The sequence below is a fragment of the Lycorma delicatula genome, chromosome 11, assembly GCF_047948215.1.
Source record: "Lycorma delicatula isolate Av1 chromosome 11, ASM4794821v1, whole genome shotgun sequence".
NCBI classification, from domain to species: Eukaryota; Metazoa; Arthropoda; class Insecta; order Hemiptera; family Fulgoridae; genus Lycorma; species Lycorma delicatula.
In genome coordinates, this window is record NC_134465.1 from 60,162,548 (window position 1) to 60,178,565 (window position 16,018).

The 16,018-nt window shown below is 30.2% G+C and overlaps 1 protein-coding gene across 1 annotated transcript in view; it reads left to right on the forward strand.

Moving 5' to 3' along the window:
• Positions 1–1,674: 1,674 nt before the first annotated feature.
• lilli (AF4/FMR2 family member lilliputian) overlaps positions 1,675–16,018 on the forward strand; it is a 629,406-nt gene continuing 615,062 nt past the window's right edge. Inside the window, exon 1 of the mRNA XM_075378353.1 lies at positions 1,675–2,079. Coding sequence (XP_075234468.1) covers positions 2,018–2,079 — 62 coding nt within the window. The 5' untranslated portion in view covers positions 1,675–2,017. The remainder of the gene's footprint in view (positions 2,080–16,018) is intronic.

Sequence of the window (16,018 nt, forward strand, 5' to 3'; positions counted from 1 at the left end):
ATACTGAAATGAAACGACTAGCACTAGATAGGGAATCTTGGAGAGCTGCATCAAACCAGTCAAATGACTGAAGACAAAAAAAAAAAAAAGTTTTCTTTATAGGTTTAAATTGCATACATATTTGCTTACCGCTCAAAAAAAAATTACTACAGAATATTTCAAAAGTTTATTAATATCAAAAATTAAGTCGTAAAACATTCTAGTTTTTCCTTAATTTCAGTTCTGATAATATTTCGTGTATATATTTAAGAAAAACGTAACAATTTCCAATTTATTAATTAATTTTTATACAAAATCTAACCGGTTTATTAAATTAACTATTGCGTATTTCAAATAAGATGAAAAAAAGCGGATAAATAAAAAAATAATGCTACGACATACAGCGACATATGACACCATCATTTCCGCGACTAATATTTGTAGTTTGCAATACTTAATGCTACAATTCACGGTATATTTGTATACCGGTTCGATTGCAACATTAATTTATATCATATTCTAAATTATAATATATAAAGGTTTTAAAATTATATTTTAATGAAACGTTAATCTCTGTAACGTACGTATATAGACGCGAGATCATCATAGCAGAGTGGTAGCGTCTCGACCTTTTATCCGCAGATCGGTGGTTCGAATCTTGGTATTTTTTATTGACCACAAAATTTCATTTCCATATTTACACATTCAAGCTTTAAAGCTTCTGTAGTGAATTAATTCATGAAACAAAAAAAAGAATATTTAAAAAAAATTGTATGTTTCTAAGCATTTGTCTTTGTGAGTAATAATGCATTTATTTTAGGATCAGTCGCGTTAAGTGTATAAGTAATTGCGTTAGCCTGTCGTTTGTTTACAAGCACTATAAACTTAACTGAGCTCTACTGGAGTATGTTACTGGTAAGGATTGGACTGCAGCAGTTCACTTATCACGTACTATACTTATTGAAAATAGTAAGTATATTTCAACTCTGTTTATAAAATATTTTGTCGAGCAAATAAACAGTTAAGTTCGTGCATTAAATTTTTTTAATCGGGTTTACATATTTTTTAATGAAATTACCGACTGCTTAACGGATTTTGTGCACGTTGAACTCTCATTGCTTCTTTTTATTTCGTTACCATTATCTAATTGCATTTTTTCTATCTTCAATACTTTGGTTAATACAGTTTTATTTTTTTTTTTATTTTTACTTCTTTTTTTACTATTTTTATCTGTTTTCTTTTTTTTTAATTTTTTATTTACATTATTTTTCCCCATTTTTTTTTTATAACAGGTTTCCACATGGATAATGATGAGTGATGAAAATAAAACAAGCATGATCGATCTCTCACATTTGATTTAAATTGAACAAAGCGTAATAAAAGAAAAAATAATAATACTTTTCTTTTGTCTACGTCATCAGTTATTTTATTTATTTAGTTAATTCGTAATAATAATAATAAATTAATACATTAAAAAAATTTACGGATTTAATTTATTAAAAAAAAAACAATAATAAATAATAGCAAAAAAATTGAACGTGAAGCTATTTCAGGTTAGTTTTTTCGTATGATTTTACGTCAACGATAATATTTTATAGTTTGTATGTTTATTTCTTCTTTAGTGATCGTTTATTGAAGTGATTTAATTGGTGTTATATAGTTAATTTAAATCGGAGTAATCTTAATTATCTTTGATTAATTGTTATTATAATATTGTTTTTTAACAAGTGAAGTAATGTCAACGAATTATCAGTTATCATATATTACATTACTAGTGAAATATTATTTCTTACGTTAACCGTTTATTTTTTTTATTTATTTTTATAATCTTGTGTATCTTTTTTTAATAAAAATAACGATTCTTTAAAAAATAAACTAGTAAATTAAAGAAATTATTTACAAAAGGAAATAAAATTAAAAAAAAAAAAACGATGTCTGTTGCATTTGATGTTGGATAATAAGTTTGATGTGTTGTGTTAATGGGGGGTGGGTTTCTTCTACACCGATTTCATCTTCATTTCTTCCGTAACTAATCAACATGCTGAGAGGATATTATGAAGACAATAATCGAAATCCTCTTCTCAAAGGCGCCTTGACCAGGTATTCTTCGTTTTTTTTTTGTTTTTATAATTTTTTTAATATATTTAGTTATTCATATGTAAATATATATAAATTATATATATCAATTTAATATAAATTATTTGTCCTGTATTTATACATTAAATTAACTTAATTGATTAATATAGAATTGTTTAAAAGGATATTTGGTTAAAACGTATGACGCTATTTTAGACGTTTGTGCTGGTGCTTTATATCTTCTATTATTGTTAAATTCCACTTTGTTATAGACTGAATCTGAAATGTTTATCACAAAGCGTAGTACAGTAAGAGGATAGCAGCGAGTATAAACAAACAAACCACGCCTACGTATGGGAAAATGTGATATTTTTTTTATAAATTCTACAACCAAAAAAAGTATATGTGTAAAGTAAATTTCAAATGATTAGATTGCAAATAATCTATTATTAAACGAATTCGGAATTATTGTAAATGATCTGATGATCTTACGATTACGAGCTTTTTTTTCCATACCTAAAAGGATGGACCAGCTAATGCATAGCACACCCTCCGAGGTTGCCTTTGCCTCTAACCTACTGAGACCCGGCTATGCCGTTATAAATAAAATGCGTTCACCCAGTAGGTCGGGTCTTGGTCTTTCATATGCCTGCCTCTAACCGTACACCCTCCCTAGGGAGGATTATTATAGTCTGTATAATATAGTTTTGATAGTCCGGTAAAAAAAAATATCGGTCCCTCTATACGGTTACTAGTCATAGCACACCATATATCGATTTTCTCATCGTGAAACGGACGTTCAAACATCTGGTGAGAATTTTCATCGACTAAAAATTCGGTGTTGCGTGAATTAACACCCCCAGATAAATGAAACCGTCTCTGGTCGATATGAAATACAGAATCGGATCTATCTGTCCATCGACAATGTTTTTGAGGATCCGGTCGCATTAATTAAGAGATGTTTTTCGGTATGACAAACCGAAACGTCTTTTCCATAGTTGTTACACGATACGGTTTCGTATTTCACTCATAAAGGATCTTACGGCAAGATTTGTATTTTACACCGCTTTGTTATGATACATTACGTATAGATTTTTTTTTGAGACCGGCAGCAATTCTTAACGAAATTATTTACAAAAGGAAATAAAAAAAAAAAAAAAAAAACAATGTCTGACGCTTTTGATGTTTTTTTTTTTGTTAATGACCTGTTTTTGGCCAAATCGTATACCGCGATGTTATTACTATTGTGCTGATGCTTTACAGTTTCTATTGCTGTTAAGTTCTACTTGGCTGTAGATTTAATCTGATATATATGTATATAAAACCACAATATACCGCAAAGCATAGTACAGTAAGAGGATAGCAGTGAGTACGAAGAACAAACCGCGCCTACGTATGGACAAATGTGATTTTTTTTTTCTTTATAAATTCTGCTTACGCGTCGGTTTATCCGAAACCGTAAACCGAATTTAAAGTAAATATCAAAATATTAAATTGCAAATAATCTATTATTAAATAAATTTGGAGTTATTATATAGAAACTTGCTTTTGGTATAATCTATGATTTGGTCTATGGAGTTCTAATGGAAGGTTGCTTATTTAGTTTTTAGATCGAAACCGACTATACGCTAATTTTTAACCATGCCGTGTGTTATTCTGGTAGGATAATAGCATTCGAACATTTGACTGGTTTCTTAAAAATATCCAGAACGCATATAAACTTCTATTATAGCAACCTTTTCCTCGATCGATTAAAGAATTTTATAAAAACATTAATGCAAAGAACGAAACTATACTCCACTAAAGCACGAACATTTTACAAATCCAATCGTAGTCGAGAGTAGTAACATACAAAGCCAGTAGTAGCATCGTTTTAAGAGCACCTGGTTCCTTGTATTTTTTTTTGTTTTTTACGTTTTGCTTATTTTAAAAAATGCTATTTTATGCTTGTAAAATAATAAAAAATAATATTTTTAGTGTAAAAATTAATTTTTTGTTAAGCATTACTCACTTCTTCATCCTTCTTTTTCCTGTTTAGCCTCCGGTAACTACCGTTTAGAAAATTCTTCAGAGGATGAATGAGGATGATATGTATGAGTGTAAATGAAGTGTAGTCTTGTACATTCTCAGTTTGACCAATCCTGAGATGTGTGGTTAATTGAAACCCAACCACCAAAGAACACCGGTATCCACGATAAGCACGATAACCCGGTATCCACGATAACCCACCGGGTTGGTCTAGTGGTTAACGCGTCTTCCCAAATCAGCTGATTTGGAAGTCGAAAGTTACATCGTTCAAGTCCTAGTAAAGCCAGATATTTTTACATGGATTTGAATACTAGATCGTGGATACCGGTGTTCTTTGGTGGTTGGGTTTCAATTAACCACACATCTCAGGAATGGTCGAACTGAGAATGTACAAGACTAACACTTCATTTACACTCATACATATCATCCTCATTCATCCTCTGAAGAATTTTCTAAACGGTAGTTACCGGAGGCTAATCAGGAAAAAGAAGAAGAAGAAGAAGCATTACTCACTGAAAAATCCGAAGTTTAAGTTTTTTTTTTAAAGATTATTTCTTTTTTGTTGACACTGATTAGTTATTGCGAAAGAAAAATCTAGTGTTTATATATGGAAATTTTGTCAATTACGATTAAATTTGAAATGTTAGTCATATTCAGAAGCGGATCGGCTCATGATTGTTAAATCTCCGCGTAGACTTGAAGAATGTTCTGTTAAAAAATGGTAACATTTCAGGAAAGGATCAACAGACAGATAAAACTTATCGATGAAATTCAGGGCTACTATGGTGTTTATATAACAAAAAATACACAAAGGATGAGAATGATAATGGGCTTTTTATTTTGATAAAATCTCGCCAGATGAAAACCGTTTACACGGGCTTTGTCCGAAGAATATCATGGACTATCATCGAATAAAAATTGCCGATAAGGAAGCAAAAATAGTGTTTTAACATGAAACTAAAAAAAAAAAAAAAAAAAAAAAAAAAAACAGAAAACGTACTCGACCGGAATATAAGGATGATGAGAAAGAAATCTCAGACAATGCAGATATGGTGCTGGGATGCATTCACCTACAGTAAACGTTGCTTATAATCGTTTTCCGAAAATTGTATGTTTTTTTTTTTTAAATAAAAGACCCGTTATCTCGTGAACCGCTCAAAGTAGAAAAATGAAATTTTTACAGTGTTTGAGTATGTGAGATACAACTACTGAGCTTTTTTTACGACCTGATAATTTATATTTTATATAAGTTTTTGTGTAAAAAATTGGTTTTCAAAAATAAGAAAATTGATTAAAAACTATTAAGTGAAGAAATTTTTGTAGTAAAAGTATGATAAAACTCAGTAACTAAAAGAAAGACAACAAAGAACTGTGCAAAATTTCCCTGCTGAATTCCCCTTGTGTCCTGAGATAATGAGTCTTAACGTTACAAAAAATAACATTACCGAGATACAAGGTACCGGATGCCCTTAAATGTGACACTCAAATAACTGCAGTTGTAGACGTCTGGATTGTGTTTTAGGTTGTTCAACCTGTACCACTCAAAAAACTATTTAAAAAAAAGCTGGTGTGTACTTATGTACGCACGTAAAAAGTTATACTTCTTTGACGTGAATAAAAAAAGAAGTTTTTTACGCATTCAAACAGATTTGAACCGAGTCAAACGATGGATAGATGACATTAAATACCATGAATAAACGTTTGAACAAATAACAATTGAATTAATTAATATTTATTTTATACAGTTTAAAAAGTATTGAAATATTCGTTGTCATATAAAACAAAGTTCATCGAATACATTTCGGGTAATTTTGAATAGACACGAGGGTTATCAGCGGGTTACGATATGAAAAATATGATACAGATAGTTTTATTTTATAGTAGTGTATTTTATCAAAAATTTTGCTTTTGGTGAAACAAAATTAGTTATGCAAAATCAAGAATTTATATGATGTATCCTATTTTCTGTGCGATTAAAAAATATAATTTTACTTAAAAAAACAATATAACCTCAAATCTTGATACACAATTTTCATAAAACTATATGCTGCAATATAAATAAAGTTTTTAGATTATGCACACCAATATGCACAGTTTAAAATATCCGTCTTCAGAAATACGTATATATAAATATATATTTATTACGGCCCAATATCTTTTATATTTACAATACATGTTAATCAATTTTATCGAACGACTGACTGAATTAGACACTGCACTCATGTGCGTGCAAACTGATCCACTTGGGCCTGCGCAAATCATCATGGTGTGTTACATCGGTGAGCGCAACTTCCGTAACTTGCTGGAAATACATTCTGATCAGTTTCTCCTGACGCGACAAAACAAGTATAACTTCAAAAATCATTCTGTTATACCTGCCCGCTTTTTTCAAGTTTCCTTGTTATCACGTTTAATGATCAAACTGCGTATATTTTGAATTTGTGAGATGTAGATTGGTGTACAGGTATGGATACAACGTTTTAAGTTAACTCTGTCTGGATTTAGTTCCGGATGATTTTCATCGGTTAAACAATTGTAGGAATTTTAGGCCGATGATAAGCTAAAATAAGGTTAAATAATAAAAAATGAACAACTGGTAAAGAAAGAAGTAAACGGAGATATCTTAAAACTATACAGATTAGTTGGTTGAGACAGGTATGACCTTTTGGTTAAAAAAAAACCATCTTTTTATTCTCAATTATTTAAAACGAAAGTTATATTAAAAAGGTGAAATTTTTATACAAATATTTTAAGGTTAGTGTTTAGATTATCGGACGTTAACTGATTTTTTTTTTTTTTAGTTATTGTTTTTTTATCTAGATCGTAAGAGAAAGCTATGTACGTTTTGTCGATGTGAAGTTAGAAGTGAACATGGAATTTTAATTATTATTTAATAAGTACGTATTAAAATATCATTAGCATACAATTATATACCTCTTTACATACATTGTAGGTAATCCACCTGTATAATAAAAAATATGATTTTCCTTTAAACTATTTTCGTTTTTTTTCTCTTTTTTGCATAACTTGTTCCGAATTAGTTATATATATTTTTTTTTCTACAAATGAATTATTATATACCTACAAACTACCGTTTATTCTTTTAATAACCTAACTTTTCATTTATTATCTTCGGTATAATCTATGAATAAAGCTATTTGCTATTTGATTATTCTCACTTCAAGACCGTAAATGTTAATGTGAATTTGTTATTATACAGGATTATCATAAAAGAATAGTGCGGTTTTGAACATGGTTTAAATTAAAACAGAATTACTTACAGTTTATGTTTTTTATTTTTCAAATTTGTCGTCTCAGACATTTTTTTACATAATTAATAAATTTCAATATGTGCGCTCGACAAATGTCCAAACGATACTCAACTTCTCTCCAAACATTAGTTAGCATTTCTTCGTTAATGGTTGTCATTGCTTCATTAATCTTGTTTTTTAAATGGTTTAGGTCGCGAATGTTTTGTGTATAAACAACGCTTTTGATGTACCCCCACAAGAAAAAATCGCAAGATGTCAGGTCTGGACTCCTTGGAGGCCAAAGTACGGGTCCTTGCCGGCCTATCCATTTTTTTCTCCAAATTTTTCGTTCAAAGTTTCCGTGACCGATGCATTGAAGTGCGGGGGAGCACCATCTTGTTGGAAATGAATGTTTTCGAGTTCATCCAGCTGAGGAAAGCAATAATCGGTTAACATGTCAAGATACACAACTCCATTAATTGTTTTTTCAGAAAAGAAGAAAGGCCCTATTAAGGCCCCATAAAAAACAATAATTTGTTTTTTATGTAAAACTTTGTGAACTGTTGATTTTGGAATACCTAATTCGACGCTTCGACGTTGGGATGGACTTCCCAGGACTTCTAATTGCCGATTGTCTAATTAGTTCAACAGTTTCGTCCGGTACACTTGGTCTGCCGGTTGATTTCTGTTTCTTAACCGATCCGGTTTCTTCGAATCGTTTGAACCGACGTGTTATGTTATTTTTGTGTGTTGGATCTCTTCCGAATTCACGTCGAAACGCACGTTGAACTAAAATTACGGATTTTAATTCGGCCATCAATAAAACACACTTTGCTTTGTCTTTATCCGAGAACATAGTAACTCGTTAAACTGACCGCAACAACAATACAAGAACTGACGTTGTGGTTACAACTGCTGATGAACAAACTTTTGGGGCTTTCAGGGATACCAATATAACATCTAGAAATTTCCCTACAATCTTCCTATGAATTAATGAAACCGCACCATTCTTTTATGATAACTCTATATTTCGAGGTAATTTTTATTTTCCCCGGCGAATATAGCTGTTATATATTCCGTAGGATATACATTCTAACTATTGAAAATTGAATATTTTACCTCTTAAGAAGTAATGCCCGATTTTTGACGTGATCATACTTTCTCCTTTAATATAGCTATATTCTCTGCGAAACTACGATGATCATGTCAAAATTATGGTAAAGGGGTTTTTTTGCTGATCTTTACGTTTCATGGTCCAGCTTATTCTTCTAGAAAAAACAAACTTATGTATGCAAATAAACGCACTGCGTTTGGCCTCAAAATTGACCAATTTAGCTCAAATATTTATATATATATATGGGGGCATTGATCTTATTAATATTTTTTTCAAAATGCCTTAATAGGGTGGGATAAAACAATTTCGATTTTTTTACGGAGAAATTGTAGGGAGAACTCTATTAAATCAATTTTTTACCTACAATGCATGTATAAATAATCGATAAAATCAACCCTGATTTTAAAAATTTTAATTTATAATTTTTTGTTCTTTGTTCTATCTCCATTCGGTTTAAATATTTTTCAACAATTTTTTTAAAGTACTCCCATAAAAAGTACTTAAAAAATTTAAAGTACTTCCATATATAGACCTATCAAGAAATGTTTATAAATTTTTAAAATGCAGGAACGTTTTTATTTTGAAAATTTTATTTTTTTCCATTTTAGCGTTTATTGAAGGGGAGAGAAATCTTTACTTAAGAAAATTTGTTAAGCTTAACCTGTATATATGAATATTTTTAGAAAAATTCATGAAAATTTATTCCCCACCTCTAAAAAATATATATTTTTGTTCTAACTCATTTTAATTTTTATTAGCCTGGGAGATCATGCTATGCTTTTTTTTAAATGTATTTAAATATAACATTTTATTTTCTTGGTAGAATGTTTATTTTTTTAAGTTCAATAAAATTTTTACGATTTCTTTTTTTATTATTTTTTTTTCCTTCTCTCCCGGGCCGTTAAGTGCAGTTAAGTATTACACAGTTCCTGCAGTTAAGTATTACACAGCCTAGGGGAGTGTCCTTTACTCTAACGGGCTTCCTTTTCTCGGCCCGCCGATCGGATCTCACTTTGCACCCGCCTCAAACCTCCAGAATAGGATCCACCAGGCCCGGTTATGCCGTTCCTGGGTCCCCACTTCAAGAGCCGGGAATCGGTCATTATGCCAATGTCTCTATCGAGGACATCCCCGCCGGGAGTCGGTGTTTTTTGCTCGGGAGTGCGAGAGTCCTCGTGCTTCATCGCTACCCGCCCACTCGTACAAGCACGTGCGAACGGCAGCTTCGCAGAGGGCTGTTTCTCATCCGGGAGACCCCAGATCCTTCTCCTGAAGAACCCTCGTCACAAACCCTGCAGCGGTAACAAAATTTTATTAAAAATTTAGTTGTCAAATTAAAAGAGGTATTATTATAATCAAAGTTATTCTGTTTTTCCCGAAAAATTTTGTTATTACACTTCGTCACTATCTGTTATTTGATAATGCTACAACCGTATGCGATGTGACAACCGTTAACGATATGATACTAAATACAAGTCAAACCGAAATACGGTAGACATATTATGGAGATAATGTAACATTTTTTATCTTTAGTCTTCCTTTCATCTCAAAAATTTGTATCTTAAAGAGGATATCGTTGTCTAATGATTCTTGTTCATGGTTTGAATTACACGGCTTTTAACCATTATATACTAGTATAAATACTTAAAAAAAGGATATATTGGTATTTTTCAGCACTGAAACACTGTTTTATAATTATTGCTTTAAATCAAGTACTAAATAATTTTTGAGCAAATTGCAATAATTTTTTTTTTCAATACACAAACAATAGCCGGTCATTTTTAAGTATAAATATCCTATCTTTAAAAAAGTAATATTATATACGTTAGTTGTTTCTTAAGTTAAATATTTGTTAATTAAAAAAAATAAAATTTAGGCAGTTATTGTTATCGAAAGGATTTTTTTTAAAGAAAGATTCAAATTTGATTTCTGAGTTCTGATTCCGACAGGAAAACAGTCCGAAAACCGTTTTTCACCCAAAAAAAATCCACTATTAGATAGTCATATATTTTAAATGGATCTTAACCTCAAATCATTATATTTATAATTTTTTACGCCTTTTATAAAAATATGAAAAAATCCAACTCGTAAAAATATGGAACATACTCTGTTTTGGCTTCGTTACGAATTAATTTTTATAATTCAAATATCGAAGTGGTTTTATAATGATAGATTGTTGAATTAATTAATTATGATTACGGGACGAAAGGAGTTGAACGTTAAATAAATTATTTACATGTATAAACTTGAATTTAATTGATAAATGTCGGTCGATTTATAAGTAAGCAATATATTCTGACATCACAATCCCGAATAAGATCCGGCTGTAGCGCTTGGCAACAGTGGAATTTGATAAGTGGCGTGTTACTATAACAACAGCCAATAACGTTGTTTTACCGCCATACCGACGCTACATCAAGCAGCACTTTTTTTTTTTTAATGAAATAAGCTTAAGAAAATATTTCAAAAGATATCGTCTTCATTTATAGTAAATTTTGTTTACATTTCCTTCTACATTTAATTTTTTTTTTTATTTTCGATCTTTTTTCTCTCCTTTCCTGTCTTTCGTACTTTTCCTTTTTAAGTTCTTTAATGTGTTTTCCTCCCGTTTTTGATTTTTTTTTTTAATTATAACTACTCGGTGTACTTATAATTATAGCAAATTAATCTTTGTCTATAATCTTTTTAACTATGACTGTTGTAGGAGGAGGGAATTTTTTGTATTTTAGTGTAACTTTTGCAGTCTACTATTTACGAATTTAAAGTTTTATTTAATTAACATAATAACTTAACAAACTTTTGTTATTTTTCAAAGTTATCTTTAGATATGTTATCATTTTAACAACAATCAGTAATAAATATAGCGAAATATTTTTAATTTATCATTAAATAAAAATAAAAAAGCAATTAAATTTTAATGATATTATATAATAGATGAAGTATATTTGTCATTAAATGATTATTTAAAAAAAAAAATTAATAAATATATATTAAAAAAACTGGTCATACGATATTCAAAAATAAATTGCCGTTATTTTTTCTGTTATATTTTGAATATTATTCTATCATATTAATTGTTTTAAATATGTTATTAATGAAGTCAAAAGATAATAATTATTATAGAATATGATTATTTAATTAAAATTTTTCCATTTAAGATCTTCGTGTTGGTGTATTGAATGTTTTTTAATATATATATATATATATATATATATATATATATATATATATATTTTTTTTTTTAATTTAATTTTTGATAATTTTTTTTTAAGTATTGTAGATTTATACAGTGTGGCACCGATTATCCGAACACCAATTTTCCGAATTGCTGCTTAAATCCGAACTAGGAGATTAAAAAAAAAATTATTAAAATAAAAATAGGAAATGTATGTTTATTTTTACTGGGTTTTTAATTTTGCAATTCGTACAACACTTTGAGTTCTAAGTATCTTTTTAATTTTATAAAATATATATATATATATATATTTTTTTTGTTTTTATTAATGTAACCAGTAAAAAGGATTTAGAAGAAACAATGAACGGCATAGATGAAGTCCTACGCAAGAACTATCGCATGAAAATAAACAAGAACAAAACAAAAGTAATGAAATGTAGTAGAAATAACAAAGATGGATCACTGAATGTGAAAATAGGAGGAGAAAAGATTATGGAGGTAGAAGAATTTTGTTATTTGGGAAGTAGAATTACTAAAGATGGACGAAGCAGGAGCGATATAAAATTCCGAATAGCACAAGCGAAACGAGCCTTCAGTAAGAAATATAATTTGTTTACATCAAAAATTAATTTAAATGTCAGGAAAAGATTTTTGAAAGTGTATGTTTGGAGTGTCGCTTTATACGGAAGTGAAACTTGGATGATCGGAGTATCTGAGAAGAAAATATTAGAAGCTTTTGAAATGCGGTGCTATAGGAGAATGTTAAAAATCAGATGGGTGGATAAAGTGACAAATGAAGAGGTATTGCGGCAAATAGATGAAGAAAGAAGCATTTGGAAAAATATAGTTAAAAAAAGAGACAGACTTATAGGCCACATACTAAGACATCCTGGAATAGTCGCTTTGATATTGGAAGGACAGGTAGAATGAAAAGATTGTATAGGCAGGCCACGTTTGGAATATGTAAAACAAATTGTTAGGGATGTAGGATGTAGAGGGTATACTGAAATGAAACGACTAACACTAGATCTTGAGAATGGGAATCTTGGAGAGCTGCATCAAACCAGTCAAATGACTGAAGACAAAAAAAAAAAGATATGTTGATCTGTAGTGTATTTTCATATGAAACTACATATTATCTTTACCGACAACAAAGTGCTTAATTTATTAAAATTGTAAATTGATTAAATATCAATGCGTGCTAATTTAATTAACCAAGTGTTTTACATGTTATGTAATGCATTGTGTTGCCGTTTGTTGTTTTATGTGTGTGTTTATATATATATGTTGCAGTTGAAATTACATAGTTTTGAATAAAATGTACGAATATCAAACTAATATAATCTAAATAGCCGGCCTCCGTGGCGCGAGTGGTGGCGTCTGGGCCCTTTCATCCTAAGGTCCCGGGTTCGAGTACCGGTCAGGCATGGCATTTTTACACACGCTACAAATGATTCATGTCATCCTCTGAAGCAATACCTAATGTTGGGCCCGCAGGTAAAACAAAAGAAAAAAAAATATTCTAAATAAAAACATTCTTTGAATTATGAGACAAAATTTTATTTGTTTCTCATAAACTACAGAGTGATTCTCGAAGAATGTAACAGATTTTCAGGACACGTTCTTCTGGTAAAATTTAAGAGGAAATTTCATTTAAATATACATTTGGAAATCCTTCGTTAGCGAGTGTCGGCTGAAGGAAGATTTCACCCTGATTTCTGCGTCTTCGGTAAAATTAAGCCAGATTGTAATTAATGGGACCCAAATTAAGGGGTGAGTTTAGTGGTTTTGTATGAAATCTGACCTGAAAAAAAATAGATCCCAAAACTGAATTTTTATTAGTAGTTTTCGAGAAATCTGGAGGAAAAGACAAAAGATTGGGGGTCGAAAAGCACAATGTTTTATGTTTGGCTTAAAATAATCTTATTAAATAGAAACAATCAAATAAAACAATTTTTATATTAAATCTTAGATTTCTATTAATTTCTGTTCTGCTGTTTAAAGAACGGACTGTTTTATTTTGATGATGGGATTTATGTTTTAAATTACATTTGCAAAAATTACTTTATCTGTAACGTAACACGGCTTATTAGACTAAATATATGATTACGCAAAAAAATAATTTATTCAGAACCGAATACTGATGTGAATTTTTCTTAATAAATTTACGGTTTGTACCTTTCTCTGAGTAATGTAAAAAATAGTTTGTTTTTTTTTAGGAATATTTAACAAATTTCTGGTTACACAGATTCTTTTAGTTTTTTTCATAATATTAAAAATTAGGGCAACTAACGTTGTATTAATATCAAATATGTATTACTTAGTTTAAATGAATTTCCAACTCTGTTTAATTTATTGTCAGTTATAAATTTATTTCACTATTGTTATTATTATCAGCCTTAAATGTTTAACGGTCTTCTTTTGTCTTTTCGTCCTCCGGAAAGGTACTGAAAGAACGTCTAGACAATCTATTCTCCTCTACCCTTTGCATGTATTCCAATCATGTCACTACTATGTAAAGAGACATATTTTTCGTTTGTTCTCGATAACCGCGAAAACAATTGAACCAATCAAAATTTTAATTGACGATTTCTTTTACCCCTGGAATGTTTATTGTAGTTCAAACTTCACCAATCTCTCTACTATATAAATCATAAATTAAAAAAAAAAAAAAATACTGGTAAATAAATAACGTAGAATTTTTTTTTATATCAGTGTAATGTGACTGTACCGGTAAATTTGTAGTTTTGAAGAAACTCAGGTCGACTACTCCTGAGACGTGTGGTTAATTGAAACCCAACCACCAAAGAACACCGGTATCCACGATCCAGTATCAAATCCGAATAAAAGTAACTACCTTTATTAGGATTTGACCTGAGAACTTCAACTTCGAAATCAGCTGATTTACGACCACGAGTGTACCACTACGGTGGGTTAACCTAGAAGGTATTTTACTAAATGACTTTGTTTATATCGAGTCTTGTCCACGTAATTATCGACTTTTGAGAAAGTTATTATGTGTTTTACTAAATTTAATATCGTTGTCTAAAGTGGCGGTGATCTGCGAGAAGTCATCCTTACGCGAGCAAAGTAAAACTCTGTAGGTTTTTTATGTATTTAACTAAGAAGTTCCAATACAGTATCTCGTACACATAATCGGCTAGATTCTTTTTTTGTTGTAGTATTAATATTTTTATAACGCCTTGGTCGGCTAGGTCACAAATAGGAAGAAAAACTTCTAGGACTACTAGAATTTATGATCGGACATCGTGAATATACGCCAGAGCGTTCTCAAGATTAGAAAAGCAATGTATACGTTCCGCTCAAAATCGAGGTTAATTTTAGAGAAAAATAACAGATCTGAAATCGGCTTTTTTATTACCACTCTGAATTTGAAAGATATCCAAATAGGCAACACTATTAAAATATGTAACCATCGCACTGCCAAAAAAAATGGAATAAAGAAACTGCTGAACTTCACTAACCCACCGGATTGGTCTAGTGGTGAAAGCGTCTTCCCAAATCAGCTGATTTTGAAGTCGAGAGTTCCAGCGTTCAAGCCTTAGTACATTTAATTAGCCTTGGACAGTTAATTTTATACGGATTTGAATACGAGATTGTAGATACCGATGTTCTTTGGTGGTTGGATTTCAATTAACCACACATTTTTTAGGAGTGGTCGACCTTACAAGACTACACTTCACTTACAATCATTTATCCTCTGAAGTAATACCTAAACGGTAATTCCCGGAGACTAAACAGGAAAAAAAAGGAAATCCTGAACTTTACTGTGCTGAGGAGCAAAGTAGTTCTTGAACAATTTCAACATCATTTCACACTTCATTAAATATTTATTTCGGTTAACACATCCTTTATTTAAACATTTTATTATCTGATAAGTTTAGAATAGTGAAAACTCTGAGAGTATCAGCCTACACATTATTAATAAAAAGTTATTTCCAATTTTTGAAGCTCTATAAACATATATCGCGGGCGATGCCGCGATTAATGGATTCTACTTTATTTATATTATTTGATTAAAGCGTTTATTCCTTAAGATTAGGATCGTATTACATCTTTTAGTAAGATATAAATAATTTAATTTTACGTTGATTTCATTACGAAAAATTACGTCTTTGTCTACGTACGAAAATTATGAAACAGTAACAGTTTTTGATTTTTGTATTATTCTGTGATATCTCGAGAACAGTTAACCAATATTTTTTTACTACAGGATCGACATATCCTTCAGGCTCAGTTAGCAATAAATTTAACTCACTAAATTTAAAACTTTCTTAAAGTTCGATAAATGTATTGATAAATTATTTTTTCAAAAACGTTTTTTTTTTAAAGTTTTGAACGAACAACGATAAATTCAAAAATATAGTTTGTAGT